The following is a 13,258-nucleotide window of genomic DNA, read 5'->3' on the forward strand; positions in this document are numbered from 1 at the left end:
ACTGCCTGCCGCTGTCGTTCTGACAGTACGCGCACTGAAATTTGAGGGATGCCCTGACGGAACAGCATCGAGTTGCCAATCGTAAGGGGCCGAGACCTGGAGAACCTCTCTCGCAGCCAGACATGAGAACTCTGCCAAACCCTTTGTTGCGTCTCATGCGCCCACTTGTAGAGTTTACACACGCACAGCAACTCGGACGTCTGAACAAAAGTCGTGGGGCGACAACCAGGCGGTGGGACTCAGAGTAAAGCCCTTACATCGTGCGGATATCCGAGCTTCACTATGGCTTTCATCCGTACGCAACATACGCTAAAAAGACCTCTTGGCGAGGCCTGCCTCCTGCGAGAGGTGGCAACTCTACCAACTCCAGATAACCACGACGAATAGACAATCCGACGTGCTCCACCTGCCAAGACGTTGGACGCGAGCGTACGGTCTAGCTGCGCGTCCGACTCGGTGTCATGGTATGCATACAGCCCTCCGGCAAGCTGTATGCGCGCGTCAAACGACGAAGAGAGAAATGCGAAGACCATCTCACCCACCTTCCGACTCACTTTCTGGAGGGCTGTCTAGCACAGAGGGATATGTCGAATTCCAAATGCTCGTCATTGCCAAATATGCACAACAGTCCAGCTCCTGCCAGAGAGGAGACGGCTGCGATATGGGGCTCACAGACATGCCGAGATCTACCCACGCGCGAAGACCAGTAGTACGTCTTCCCCCCGTCGTCTCCGGCAGACGCTTTGACCCCCGACGCAACTCCAGCGTTGACCCCGCCCTCGACGTCTCCCGCCAAGCGGCAGTGTCGTGGGGGCAATACGACGGCGGGAGGCGAAATTGACGCGGGAGAGTACCGTGGCAGCGGGAGGTCATTGATCATCGGTGTAACAGTTTGCAGGAGGAAAAAAGGAACTCGCGAGAGAAAAATCAAACTTGGAAAGTCGATGATGCGGAAAGCGGCATTCATTTTCAGTTTCTGCGCCCTAGAGAACCAGTATCCGGCTAGGCTTGTCGCCCTCACGGCTGAAAAGACAGACAACGAAAACAGCACACCCAACCGACGATTGCTTTACCTGCGCCGACGTGTCAACTCGAGGATGACATGTCTAAGCACACGCCTGGCAACGCCGCGGTCTCAGGGACCATAGCTACGCAGCTACGCACTGCTTTACCTGCGCCGACGTATGGCCCAGGTGGTCCACACGCCTCAGCACACGCCTGGCAGTCGTGCTGTCGTCGTAGGTCGCAGGAGGTCGGACACTTTCGGACACGGTTGGACAAGGTCGGACACGGCCCGACACTGCAGTGGGCACGTGCAGATCATGGCGGTCACGCGATCGTGTAGCTTGAAGCTTTGAAGCTTTGAAGACTTGAGCACGGCCCACCATGGGAGGCGGCTTCGCGTGCTTACTGTAAGTCGTCGAGTCCCCTTGCCTCCCTGGTTTTGGTGCGAGCTAATTCGTATCGCCACTAATCATCGCAGAAGTGCACAACCGCCGCACCTAGTGCCAATCCTCCGTTCCGATGCCGCGTCCAGGGCGCAACACTCGCAAGCACATCGCTCTCTCAAGGTAACGAGTTTATCTCATTCTTGTGACGTGTTCCTATCCCTCGCTAAGCTAGATACTAACTGCCCATTTCTTTTTTCCCCTGTAGACAGATAGAACCCCCGCCTTCTAGTCACTCTGGACGCGCGTGTGCTCGTCGTGATTCCTCACCTCCGTAAGTTGTTCAGATGGGCTTCCTTTCCTATGCCTGAGGAAAACACGTCGTTCACAGTTTGTGCTATGTACTGCACTATCGCTCAGGTCCATTTTTCAAACACTGCCTGCGCTCGGAAAGTTCTAGCTACAGATATGGTCCGCGTGAGGCAATCCTAGGTACGCCCATGGCACGAGGGCGCACTTAGAGGATTGTGGAAGGGCAGACGCTGGATGACTGGTGAGGGCGCTCTGAGGACATCCTGTGTCATACTTAGGAGGGGTCAACAAATATTCGTTCCCTATGTACGCGACCGCCTACTTCACCCTCTAACGAATCTCTCCTCGTTCCAGCCATACAAAGACGGGAGCTTTTCTTGTAGTTCAAAAGTATGTGAGCTAGCCGCGAAGAACACGAAAGGTTACTTACATCCGCAACTCGTCGGGGCGAAACTCGGCACCGTGCGGCTATAAACATGTGAAAAACCCGAGTACTCGTGAACGTCGAAAGAAAACTTACCCTGTGCACGATCAGAACCTTGCGCGACATGTGTTTGGGAAGGGTTAAACGATACTTTGAGCCACGATTGCCGCGAACATGAAATCCAAGCTGTTTCATCTGTGTGAAAACGTCTAGACGTATTCTAAGACATGCTTGTCATCAGCGAAATCGTTCCACTTGACACGCTGCCACAGAGTGGGATCCCGGCTCAAAACATTTGAGATCGTCTGCATGGTGTTCAGCATGTGGCCCATCACATTCTGCAATTTATACTCACTTCAAAACAGCCTCTGTTCACGACGATGCGCGGATCCATTCAAAAAAAAAAAGCAAGGGAAGGTGCGCCTAGCAGAAGACGGAGAAGAGGATAGGACACTGTGGGCCCGCCACGTGTGTCGACCTCGGAGAACGCGTCAGTTTCGCCCCGCCCGGGCGAGTAAGTAGTTGATACAGTAACAAAGCCAGGTAACCGTCGGTGGGACGCTACTCAACAGACTGAGCCCGAGCCTTTCGCTCTGTTGCTCTCATCGGTACAATAATCCAGCCTGAGGCGCAATATCACAAGGGACGTATCCCTGCATTCGTGAAGACAGCACGGGGGAGCGAGACCCTGCCGTTGATTTGTCAGATATTTCTGAGCAAACGCACTGCGGACGAAACACTTGCCATGTGTAAGACGTTGCACCGTCGTGGTTACTGTGGAGATTATGTGGGAGGGGTCAGACATTGTGTGTAGACAACAACTGGGGATCTCAGGATCTTCGATGGTGAGAGATTATGGCGCACCTCTCAAAATTCACTGTCCATTGCAACGGCGCGTCGTGCAGACATCTGCATCTCGCGCAGAGATGCTGTCCAGATTTGACCGTAAGAGAGGCACAATTACACATTAAAGGAGGAGAGGGTTCACCCGTTGAAGGAAGAGAACAGTTCTGCGTTCGCGTTTTGATTGCCTCCAGGATACTTCCATGAACATCTCCATCTATAAGTAACGTTAGGTGGTCATCGTATAATCCAGAATGTAAGTACCTCCATCTCCTGCATGTCGACGACGCGATTCTCTTACGGAAACAACCCCCCAGATTATGCTATTCTGTTGACTACAACTTTGAAAGTCCCGAGCTGCAGAGATCCTGATCTCGCCTGACCTCTCGTTAGCCGAGTCGATTCAAGGTGATGACGTGCTGCAATAATAGATGTGACGGATGCGGTGGTAGCAAAATACTATACGACGAAATCATTAGAAACTGGAAACCCAGGGAACCCCAGGCGATGGCTCGTGAGCAACAACTCTGAGTGACATTTTCGCAATAGAGTAATTGTCCCATATGGCATAACAAGCTTGAATACAGAGTCCAAGGTCGAACGTTACTTTACCCAAACTTTACCTGAGCCAACGTGTCGACGGAAGGGTGTCTTGTCTAAGCGGCACACGCCTGGCAACGCCACTGCCTCAGGGGCCACGCACTGCTTTACCTGCGCCGGCAGACAGCCCAGCTGGGCCACGTCTCAGCCCGCGCATGGCAGTCGTGTCGTCCCACAGCTCGCAGGCCGGCAGTAGACCGACTCCGAGTACTCTCCGAGTCGGTCAACGTTGGATCACGCATCGCCGCACGTGGCTGAAGTCTCCACGACGAACGTCAGACTTCCGACAGCTTGCCATAAGCTCTGAGCTCGTCAGACTCCAATTTCTGGTTGACCAAATGAATTACTGTACGATGCAGAGTGCTCTTGATATAAGCCATGGGAGTAGACGACCGTCGGGAAGCAGATAAATCAATTGACGGTGGCACCAAAGAAACCCTAAATATCAAGGCGATCGCATCCAATACGATGATGTATACACGTTTAATATTGCACCGCAGGCGAATGAAGTAGAGGATATTAATGATTAGCGTATCATGACACAAACGGCTGTGTTGTGGTTAACATCACTCAGCAACATCTCTCAACTCCCAAACCTGAATAGAATTTGGTACGCCTGGGTCACTGCTTCCCGTTGCAAGAAGGAATGTGTCGGGATTTTCCTGAAAATATGTTTGAGCTTCATACTGACACTACAACAGGCCCTGGGCACACCGCAACACATTGGATGAGTAACGGATCTGATCAGATGAGCACGTTAATACTACAAGCATACGAAGTCACCGAACTTGCCATGGTACCGCAGCGTCTGTACGATGTCCCCGCTACGAGCATCCCACAAGCGCACTTTGCCGTTGGATGCTCCTCCGAGAAGCATGGTCCCCTTGTGTATGTAGACAATTGGAAGGGCCATGCCAGGAGGCTCGCTTGGCACCTCCAATACTAGGCGTCGTAAGCCAGATGGAATCGCATATACGTCAAATCCAGATGTGATGTTGCATACTGCCAACGTATCATTGGCCGGAGATATGTTGCAAGCACCACTGAAGGCCCAAATGAATATCTTCAAAATTTGATGTATCTCAATCAACCGCACCATAGGGGTAGATGTATGGACCAAAGCACCTCGATCGATCCGGTGCCCCGTCTCGAGCATCTGCAATGCGGAATAAGATCCAGCATAGGCTATAAACAGGGTTGCTCACATTATCCCGTGGTGGAGATATGCGGTGACAAGACAATCGGCAGAGGGATCATTCATCCACTGAACTGATGTTATTATGACAGAGTGTGATGCGCTGTATGGCGTAGAAGGGGGTGCATCGAGTGTATCACCGTAGTCCCAATATGTGTCTTGCAAAGAACTGTTAGCGAAAATATCGCGAGGCAAGTTCCGCTGTCGTTACCGTTACCGTTCTCAACCGACGACCATATATTTACGACATTGTGTGCTGCCGTAGCGAGGTGGCGGGATGCGGTGGTACCCTTGCTAAGTGATAAACACTCGATGGGCTTTGAATGTGCACTAAAGCCAGAGACGTAGATATTCTCCTGTAAATTGCAACCGTTGGAGAGTATGACTGATTACTGATGCTGCACTTACTTCGTTGAAAGCAGCCGTGATCAACGTCCCATCCGCAGTCCCACAGATGATGCGTGAAGGGCTAGATCTCCAAAGTAGAGAAAGCACAGCGGAATGAGTAACAAGCCGATGGATGGCTTGACCAGAAGAAAGAGACCAGACGACAATTCGCTTGTCGGTGCTTCCACTGGCAACAAACAACCCATCCGGGCTCAATGCGACACAGTTGATGGCGTCTGTATGTTCTTCAACTAGAGTCGATGTGGATCTGTATTGGAGAGGCATGTGTGTATCGCCCGAGTGTAGTCGCGGGCGTTACTGGCATTACTTACGGCCCCGTCTCGGCATACACGTGTTGTCGCAGCAAATGGGCACGTGCGGAAGTTTATATATTTGAATAGTTTGAAGAAAGGCTTCAGTCGCGCGGAAGCTTACATAAGGATGTCTGCCAAGTCCCGCAGTGCGGAAGGCAGTATGGCTCAAAAGGCGGGCACTGAGGGAGGGAAAAAATAGATCTCTACCTAGATAATGTGCTAGTGTATTTACTGACATGAATACATATTGTCCGGATGCCATAGACGGCTGGGAAGGGGCAGGAACACCATTCCGAGGGTGAGCCACAACTTGCCGAGCACAGGCCGAGCAGAACGGAAGGAAGGGAAAACGAAAATTGGCACCTTGTGACTGTAAATTCAGCGGCACGCAGCTGGCTGAAATGGGGTCGATTTTGGCGGGAACGCCTGCGAGATTACCTCGTGAGGCTCTAGCGTTCGATGCGTTTACAGTCGCCGGGTTTACAGTCCTGCGGGATTTTCCCAAAGCGCTACTCAGCGCCGGCACGGAAACCAGCACCTTTCGTCACATGATCCCTATATCGGGACTTCCTCCCCATGTCGTGAATTTTGACTGCAATTTCCCCTGCGTCTGCGACTGTAAATGCCCCTATCCCGACGTCAAACCCAGCGGAAGAAGGTATATTGCCTGTATTTCTAGAACAACGCCATATATCTTGACAAGAGCCACACACCACTGCGTTCCTACTGTCAGTAGCGTGTGCCTCAGCAGAATTCAGATTGGATGTTGGTGTCGCAGCCGCGTTGTATCGACGAGACTTTCTGCTCACTACGGGAGTGGATTGCTCAGAGGCGCCCCTCATTCCACCCTCGACGTGGCATGTATGCGTGTACTGCACGATGAAGCGAGGGTCACCGGTGGGTGGGACTTTCAAGCCAAGCGCGGTTAAGCTCATAACCTATCTGCCAACCTACTTGTGTACAGGCAAATCACGGCGTTATCTGAACCAACAAAAGAATGAGCACAATTCGAAGGAGGGTGGAAAGTAGGCGAAAGTTCTTCGCCTCAACTGCCACCAAGTCCAGCTAGAATTTTCTATCTCAAGTTTTATCGTACTATAGTGGGCACAGTCCAGCCAATCTCAAGGCATTGGTCCTCCCACCTCCACCGAGAAGTGGCAGAAGCCAGACGAGTCCACGGCGGCGGTGGCGGCGGCGGCGATTGCAAGTTACAAGCTGGTGGCAATCTTGACCCTTGAATGGAATTGAAGTCAAAACACCCACGGGTTATACGGGACCACTATCGGATAAGAGGTAATGAGGAGAGTTGGGAACAGGATCGCGAACCACTTACGCGGAAATCAGAGAACAAGCCCGACCAATAACCGATCTGCGCTGCTGCCGACGCTCATCCACCTACCCGACTTGGGACCTTGTCTCGTATAGTCGGTCGTGTTGATCTTTGTCGGACGGGGCCTCAATCGTGGAGGACTGAGTTGGCGCTGTCCCGACAGATCTGAAAAACCTGCTCCAGATGCTTGTGCTTAGCGGAGAGCATGGTGGATGAAGAGAGCCTACGGACACGAGATGGCAATAACACTCGTGAGACTCTATTGCGGGTAGTTTCGGGCGTGGATGACGTAGTAGATGAAGGCGAAGGGTGACGAACAGAGATTAGCCTTCGCGAGATTCTGCCATTGTTAGATATCTCATGAATGTTGAGGAAGTCGTGCCAGAATGCATTGAATTTCGCAGGATCGGCCCACATCTGCGCATTCATCACGCCCCCTGGTTCGCCTACTATACACGACAAATAGAAACCATCGCCGTATCCAGCCATTGTTGCATCGTAGGGTTCGAAAAATGAATTTTGGATGCGTACAGCCGGTAGCGTTGGTTGAACAATTTACCCTTGCCAGCATTAACCTCGCCAATACGAATCACACATTGGTCGAAAATGTCGGCCACCATTTTGGACAGAGCTTGCGGTGGCAGATCATGATCTAACCACAACAAGCTGCAATAAAGTACGACCCAGAGCAACGATTCCATGTCGTCCTGGATCGTCTGAGTTTCGTCCCTCCAACTCAGCGAGCGCTGTGACATAAATTGGAAGGTGCCCTAAGGGCGATAAGCCAGTGTTGAGAAACTTCTTCCGGATAAATTTGATACTCACCACTTTTGCGGGATCGCGAGCCCCCCTCGGCTGTCACTAAACATGAAAGGCTCCAATCAATAAGATATCCGCGCTGTATCATGCCTGCTGGGTTGGGACCCTGAATAGGATAACATCATCCTATTCAGGGATCCCAACCCCGTCAGTCTAGATAACATCATCCTATTCAGGGTTGCGGCACTAAAGCCAGGTAGATTCATAAGGGATTGGCCCACTTCTCCGCAGAGGCGGCCGACATCCGGCAGAAAGTTGAGGGGGAAAAGCGAGTATCCCGGACTATGCACAAGAAAATGCTTCTTTGGGATTCTCATCGCCACCAGGTCCGTGTCCAGCTGTAGACCTTCACGGTGTTCACGGTTGTGTTTCTCGAAGTTCTTGCAGTACGAGCATGCAATGTCGCAGGATAGGAAGACACCGGATAATTCAGTGTCACTGAGTGTCGAGAGGAATAAGTAGCTCATGTTGCAGAATCTGCATCAAAAAGAGTCAACTAAAGGCGCGTAAAAGCGAAGGAAACATATTTTTCGCCCTTTTACAAATCTCCAACCCTATTCTTGTGCACCAGGGCATGACGAGCGCAAAGAATGGCGCCGACTCCGGATGCTAGACATCCCCCCTTGCGAAGATTCAACTTCACGATCGCGTTGTGTTCTGCAATGCACGTATTTTCCTGGCAGAAAATGATCAGTAATGCAATCAACGTCAACTATAATTACTCACATCTTAAGCCTTCTGGTCGGCATGCGCAACAACATGTGTTTCTTCTCTAAGAAGTAAGCCCATCTGGGGCTTATCTCCACATCTTCAATTCCTCGATCCTTTGAGCGGACGGAAGTTGGCATCCGTATTTAATTACCTGTAGATCGAGTGAGACTGATGATAATAGGCTAAACACAATTGTACTTAATGCTTATCCGGACGATCATTCTCCCAACGTTCGGGAAGATTTCGTCCAGGGTGGGGGGCACGCGGGGCATTCCACAGCGAGTTCACCTCCTCTGGTGGCGCTCGCGTCAGCAGGATCGTGTCCCCGCCATGCTCGCTGAGCATCTTGAGGTGACGTCACGCCTCCACGACTTGAGTCGCTGAAATGCTATATCAGTATCCGGCCGGCCATTCTGTGTGAAAGAAACACGTACCGACGGCGGCTTCAAGCCGGTGTTATCAGTGATGCGCTGCAGAGCATTGTTTCGGAAAGATGAACTTGTGGAAAGTGAGATATGAGCGGCAGAAATCCGTGGAGGGAGGTACTTGCCAACGTCGATTATTCACGCTCTATGTCAACACGAAGCATAGCACAACACACCCCAGTGCCAGTGCCTGCCTGTCGACGTCGTCACGGAGCCGAGAACCATCGCCCACGCTGCTTTACCTGCGCCGACTTGTCGACCAGATGGTCCACAAGCCTCAGCACACGCCCGGCAGTCGAGGTCAAGTCGCAGCAGAGACAGTGACAGACAAGGTTAACCGGTGTGACCGGGCTACCATGGGAATATCGTGCCGATGGCAATTGATTAAAATTCTGAATAAAACAAAGGAGACGCGCGAGGCGGAAAATATTACATAGCCACACCGTGCAGCCATAACGCAAGGCTGGATGGCTACCCAGTCATTATTGAGCCACTAAAATCACATCACCAACCGACGACACAAAGGAATCAGATATCAAATTCAAGGTATACGTGAGCTAGAAACGTGAGCTAGAACTATGCCCCATTCGTTCTTGCAGTTGCAGGTCCAGTTCGCTGAGTGTCTGCTGCAACGTGAATGCCCATACGCAGCTTGGATGGGGAACTCTCACTTTCAAGCAAATATTTGTCTGCTCGCATATATCCGAATACGCGTCCAGAGCACTGTCTAACAATGCATGTTCCATATGCGGATCTACCTGGATTAGAAGAACCTTTCGGGTGATTCTCTTCACTCCCATCAGCATTAGTGTTGTTCACATCGCGGAGACTCACCTTGAGATTGGCCAAGATACTGTGATGATGTGTCCCTTGAATGTTGAGACGGCGCTTGAAGTCCTTCAGCGGTAACAACTTCTTAGCTGGAAATATTGACATTCGTCTGTATAAGCGTCAATTATCGCGGAGAAGACGAAATCAAAGTCAGAGCTGCGCTCACCTCATCAAAAGTAATTGTGATCAAAGTACCATCGGCAGTGCCGCAGATGATACGTGAGGCACCAATTGCCCAGAGTAGAGACAATACGGCGGAACGAGTCACAAGGCAATGAAGGGCTTGGCCAGAAGAAAGAGACCAGATAGCCAGCCGCTTGTCGGTGCTTCCACTGGCGATGTACAACCCATCTGGGCTCAATGCAAGACAGTCAATAGCATCACCGTGCTCTCTAGGTAGAGTCAAGGTGGATCTATATTGGAGGGGCATGGTCGAATAGTTGTCAAGTCACTCAGAATGCGTCGGAATCTGCTAGATCGAGTCGGATATATGTAGTGTTTCGAAGCGGCGTGCCGGGAGGGACAACATGTTCCTGTATTAATACCTCCCTCTTCTTTGTCCATCGCCTATTCTTTGCCCATCGCCTATTCTTTGTCCATCGCCTCTTCTTTGTCCTTGCCTCTTCTTTGTCCAAACATCGCCTCTTCTTCGTCCATTACCTCTTCTTTGTACATTCCTTAGTCTGTTAAATGACGTGATGCATATGTCCCGATTCGGAAATTGACGATATGAGTGCCGATGCGTATACGGCTCAAGTAGACGAGTCAATCTCATTCATGGCAGCGACATCTGCATTCTAAACGCATTGTCTCCCTCATTTTGTTTCGCGCGGCAGGATGCAACTGGAGTCTGTACGCTTGACTAGCAACCTGGTAAGGGTCGTCTTCCCACACCTATCACGAGAGAGTTCAGCGGGTCGTGACTGCGAAGATGCCTAAACGCACCCTGGTGGACCCCAGAAGATGACATTGCCGACTGTTCCCCAGTCAAGCAAGTGCAAGAGTAAAGAGCCAGCGCCAAGAGGATGAGACTGCCGACGAATTCATCGAAAGTAGATGGGCGCCGTCTGTCTGCCAAGGGAGCGGCAGAATGGAGGCGTGAAGAAGCACTGGGTCTTGTATGCTTCTCGGGCTTCTCCGTGGACATGGGAGAGCTGTCTGTCTGTCTCCTCTTCTGGACGTTTGGAGCTTCCGCACTTGAGGTCCGGAAAGGCGGGGTGGGTGAAGAGAACAAAGGGCGATAAGTGTTCTGCAGGGAATTGAAGGGTGAGGTACCGGGCGGTTGGAGTTTGGGTTGGCCTCTAGTACTCAGAGAGCCGATGAACCTGCTTTGCGAAGAGGTAGATGGGCCGTCATCCGAGCAATTGTTGTAGAGATGTTAATTAATGTCCTTCTCTCGAATCGAGAGCAGACGGGACTAGTGGAATATCAGGACGAGTAGAAGAAACAAAAATAGGCGTACCATATCACTGGGAGTGAAGTCAGCATAGAAAGGGAGATAGAAGGAGACACAACACACTCACCTGTGGGACTAACTCATGGTGGAGGTGTGAGTAAGGGGGAGCGTGACAGCGAATCCACGTTGCGTCATGTCTCACGCGTCTGGCCGACCTCATTTCGTTAGTCTCATACCGAAGTGTCAGAGTCAATGCCATCCGTTCATAAGCAAGAGGATCTGCCGAGAGATTGGGAGCTGAGATTAGCGCTGATAGTCAGGCGTATGAGACTACCTCTCGAGGCATCTTGAACTGGCACCAGCAACCTCACGCTCACATAGTTTCTGTCGGGAGACGAATGGTGATGCTTGAGTCCGAGGGTATAGAGCCGATAAAAGGGTAAACACAGCCTAAGACATTACTGTCCTTGGAGCGACCGCACTCACAATGGAGATATGCACCAGGAGACACGCCGCAAGGCATCGAACTTAGAAGTGTTGACTTACGTCAGGAAAAGCGCCAACCAGTGGGCGCTATGGGTCTCCTTCAAACCCACTGCATAGCGCTGTTCCTGAGACAGGGACTTACCAAACGACAAGAATACCAATGGCTCATGCTAAACACACGGGTTTGTTTCTTACACCATAGGGGATGAACAAAAACAACAGGACCAATTTGTCCGATATCACAGCAGAGCCAGGCTGTTATTGGTGAATTCGGTGACCAGCCTCTCGTCGCGCCGGGGACCACATTGGTTCTAGGTCGCGCCATCTCCTTTGCCGATGTCAATTTTATACTGAACACGGCGACGCCAAACCTACGAGAGGTGCGATGCGCTTTTTTAAACTGAGCATGGCGGCGAACCCCACGATCTTGCCATAGGAGATCGTACCACAGGCTATGCACGTAGCGCGCGATGATGAAGATAGCGGTGCAGGCAGCCAATGCAGAGGGCGCGTAGACGTCGAGGTTGAATGTTGTAGATGAACGCGTGGCCTGAGGAGAAGCCAAGCTTCGTAAATGATTGATCGAGAAAAAAGCGACACCACAGGTGCAGGGCCCTATATAAGACGAGAAGAGAAGGAGACATACTAGCGAGAGGCTTACATATGCATGTATACTGGTGCGGTTGTGCCCGACTCGAGGATGACAGACAGGTCTAACTTGCTACGTCAGATCTCAGGGATCACTGCAGCTGCTTTACCTGCGCCGACGTATGGCGCAGATGACAGTCCACCACGTCTCAGCACACGCCTAGCAGTCGTGTTCTCTTACCAAGCTGTGGACGATATCCACACTGCTTTATCTGCCCCGACATTTGGCCCAGGTGGTGGTCCTAACTGACATGGTCGGACACACGGTCGGACCCGGTCAGACAAGTAGTGGACACGTGCAGAGCGGTCACGCGATCGCGTGGCAGAGCTCACTAGAAAGCTTGAAGCCCGGTCAAAGCCTTCGACCGCGCCGAGCGAGAGATGGATAGAAAGTTTCCATCGGGCGAGACCGAGCTGGATCAAGAGGAAGTTTAATCCAGCACGTCAAACAGTGTGCGATGTTCGAGCTTACATATCAGACAGTTAACCTCGCCGTCTGCATTTGTCCCTCGCGCGCATTCTCGCCGCATACTTAGTTCTTGTGCTGAGCGCGGGGTAGCTTGGTGGACTTGCTGGCAGTTGGACGGGATGCGCACGCTTACCCGGTATTCGTTCGTTACTTTGCGCGCACCGCGTGGGAACCAAGCCATGGCGTAACCTGCACAATAGACTCGACGATAGTACGCCCTCGCAATAACTCAACATCACCCTTCGTCGAACATCACATCTCAATGCAGGATTCTCGTCCCGGAAGCCCACGGGATATGTTCGCCTTTGGGATGGTCCAGGAAGGCTCACGTGGGCTCGAGCAATTCTTAGAGCCAATTGATGACCTTACTGGCGAGTCCCTAGACGATTTTGGCGTTGGTTGGGGCACCCATCGGGATGACAGAATCATGTCACATTTTTTTGAGCACAACCCCATTGAAAGTGCGACATTTACCCCGAGTCTTGTGGAGCTGAGTCAACCAACCGCGCATGAGGAGAAGACGGAGGCGAAGAAACAGGTGACAGCGCTCTGCTGGCAACCAATCTTGCAACGTCTTGATCTGTTTGCAAGTACACCTAGCATACAGTAGAGTCATTACGAGTAGGCAGAGGTCTCGTAATTAATTCTGGCTGTGTCGAAAGCATATTAAAGTCTTTTTA

At 51.5% G+C, this 13,258-nt stretch overlaps 2 protein-coding genes across 2 annotated transcripts; one reads left to right on the top strand and one right to left on the bottom strand.

Annotated features, from left to right (window-relative positions):
• Positions 1-4,133: 4,133 nt before the first annotated feature.
• Positions 4,134-5,434, bottom strand: SCP_1603230 (WD40 repeat-like protein; the record flags this gene model as incomplete). Its single annotated transcript, XM_027764771.1, has 7 exons — positions 4,134-4,229; positions 4,282-4,307; positions 4,351-4,610; positions 4,664-4,723; positions 4,773-4,920; positions 4,980-5,118; positions 5,171-5,434. 7 exons carry the CDS (start codon positions 5,432-5,434, stop codon positions 4,134-4,136), a joined length of 993 nt encoding a protein of 330 aa, XP_027620572.1.
• A 7,406-nt stretch (positions 5,435-12,840) lies between these two features.
• Positions 12,841-13,188, top strand: SCP_1603240 (hypothetical protein; the record flags this gene model as incomplete). Its single annotated transcript, XM_027764772.1, has 1 exon — positions 12,841-13,188. One exon carries the CDS (start codon positions 12,841-12,843, stop codon positions 13,186-13,188), a length of 348 nt encoding a protein of 115 aa, XP_027620573.1.
• Between the last annotated feature and the right edge of the window lie 70 nt (positions 13,189-13,258).

Source organism: Sparassis crispa (genome assembly GCF_003851025.1).
Source record: "Sparassis crispa DNA, contig_000015F, whole genome shotgun sequence".
NCBI classification, from domain to species: Eukaryota; Fungi; Basidiomycota; class Agaricomycetes; order Polyporales; family Sparassidaceae; genus Sparassis; species Sparassis crispa.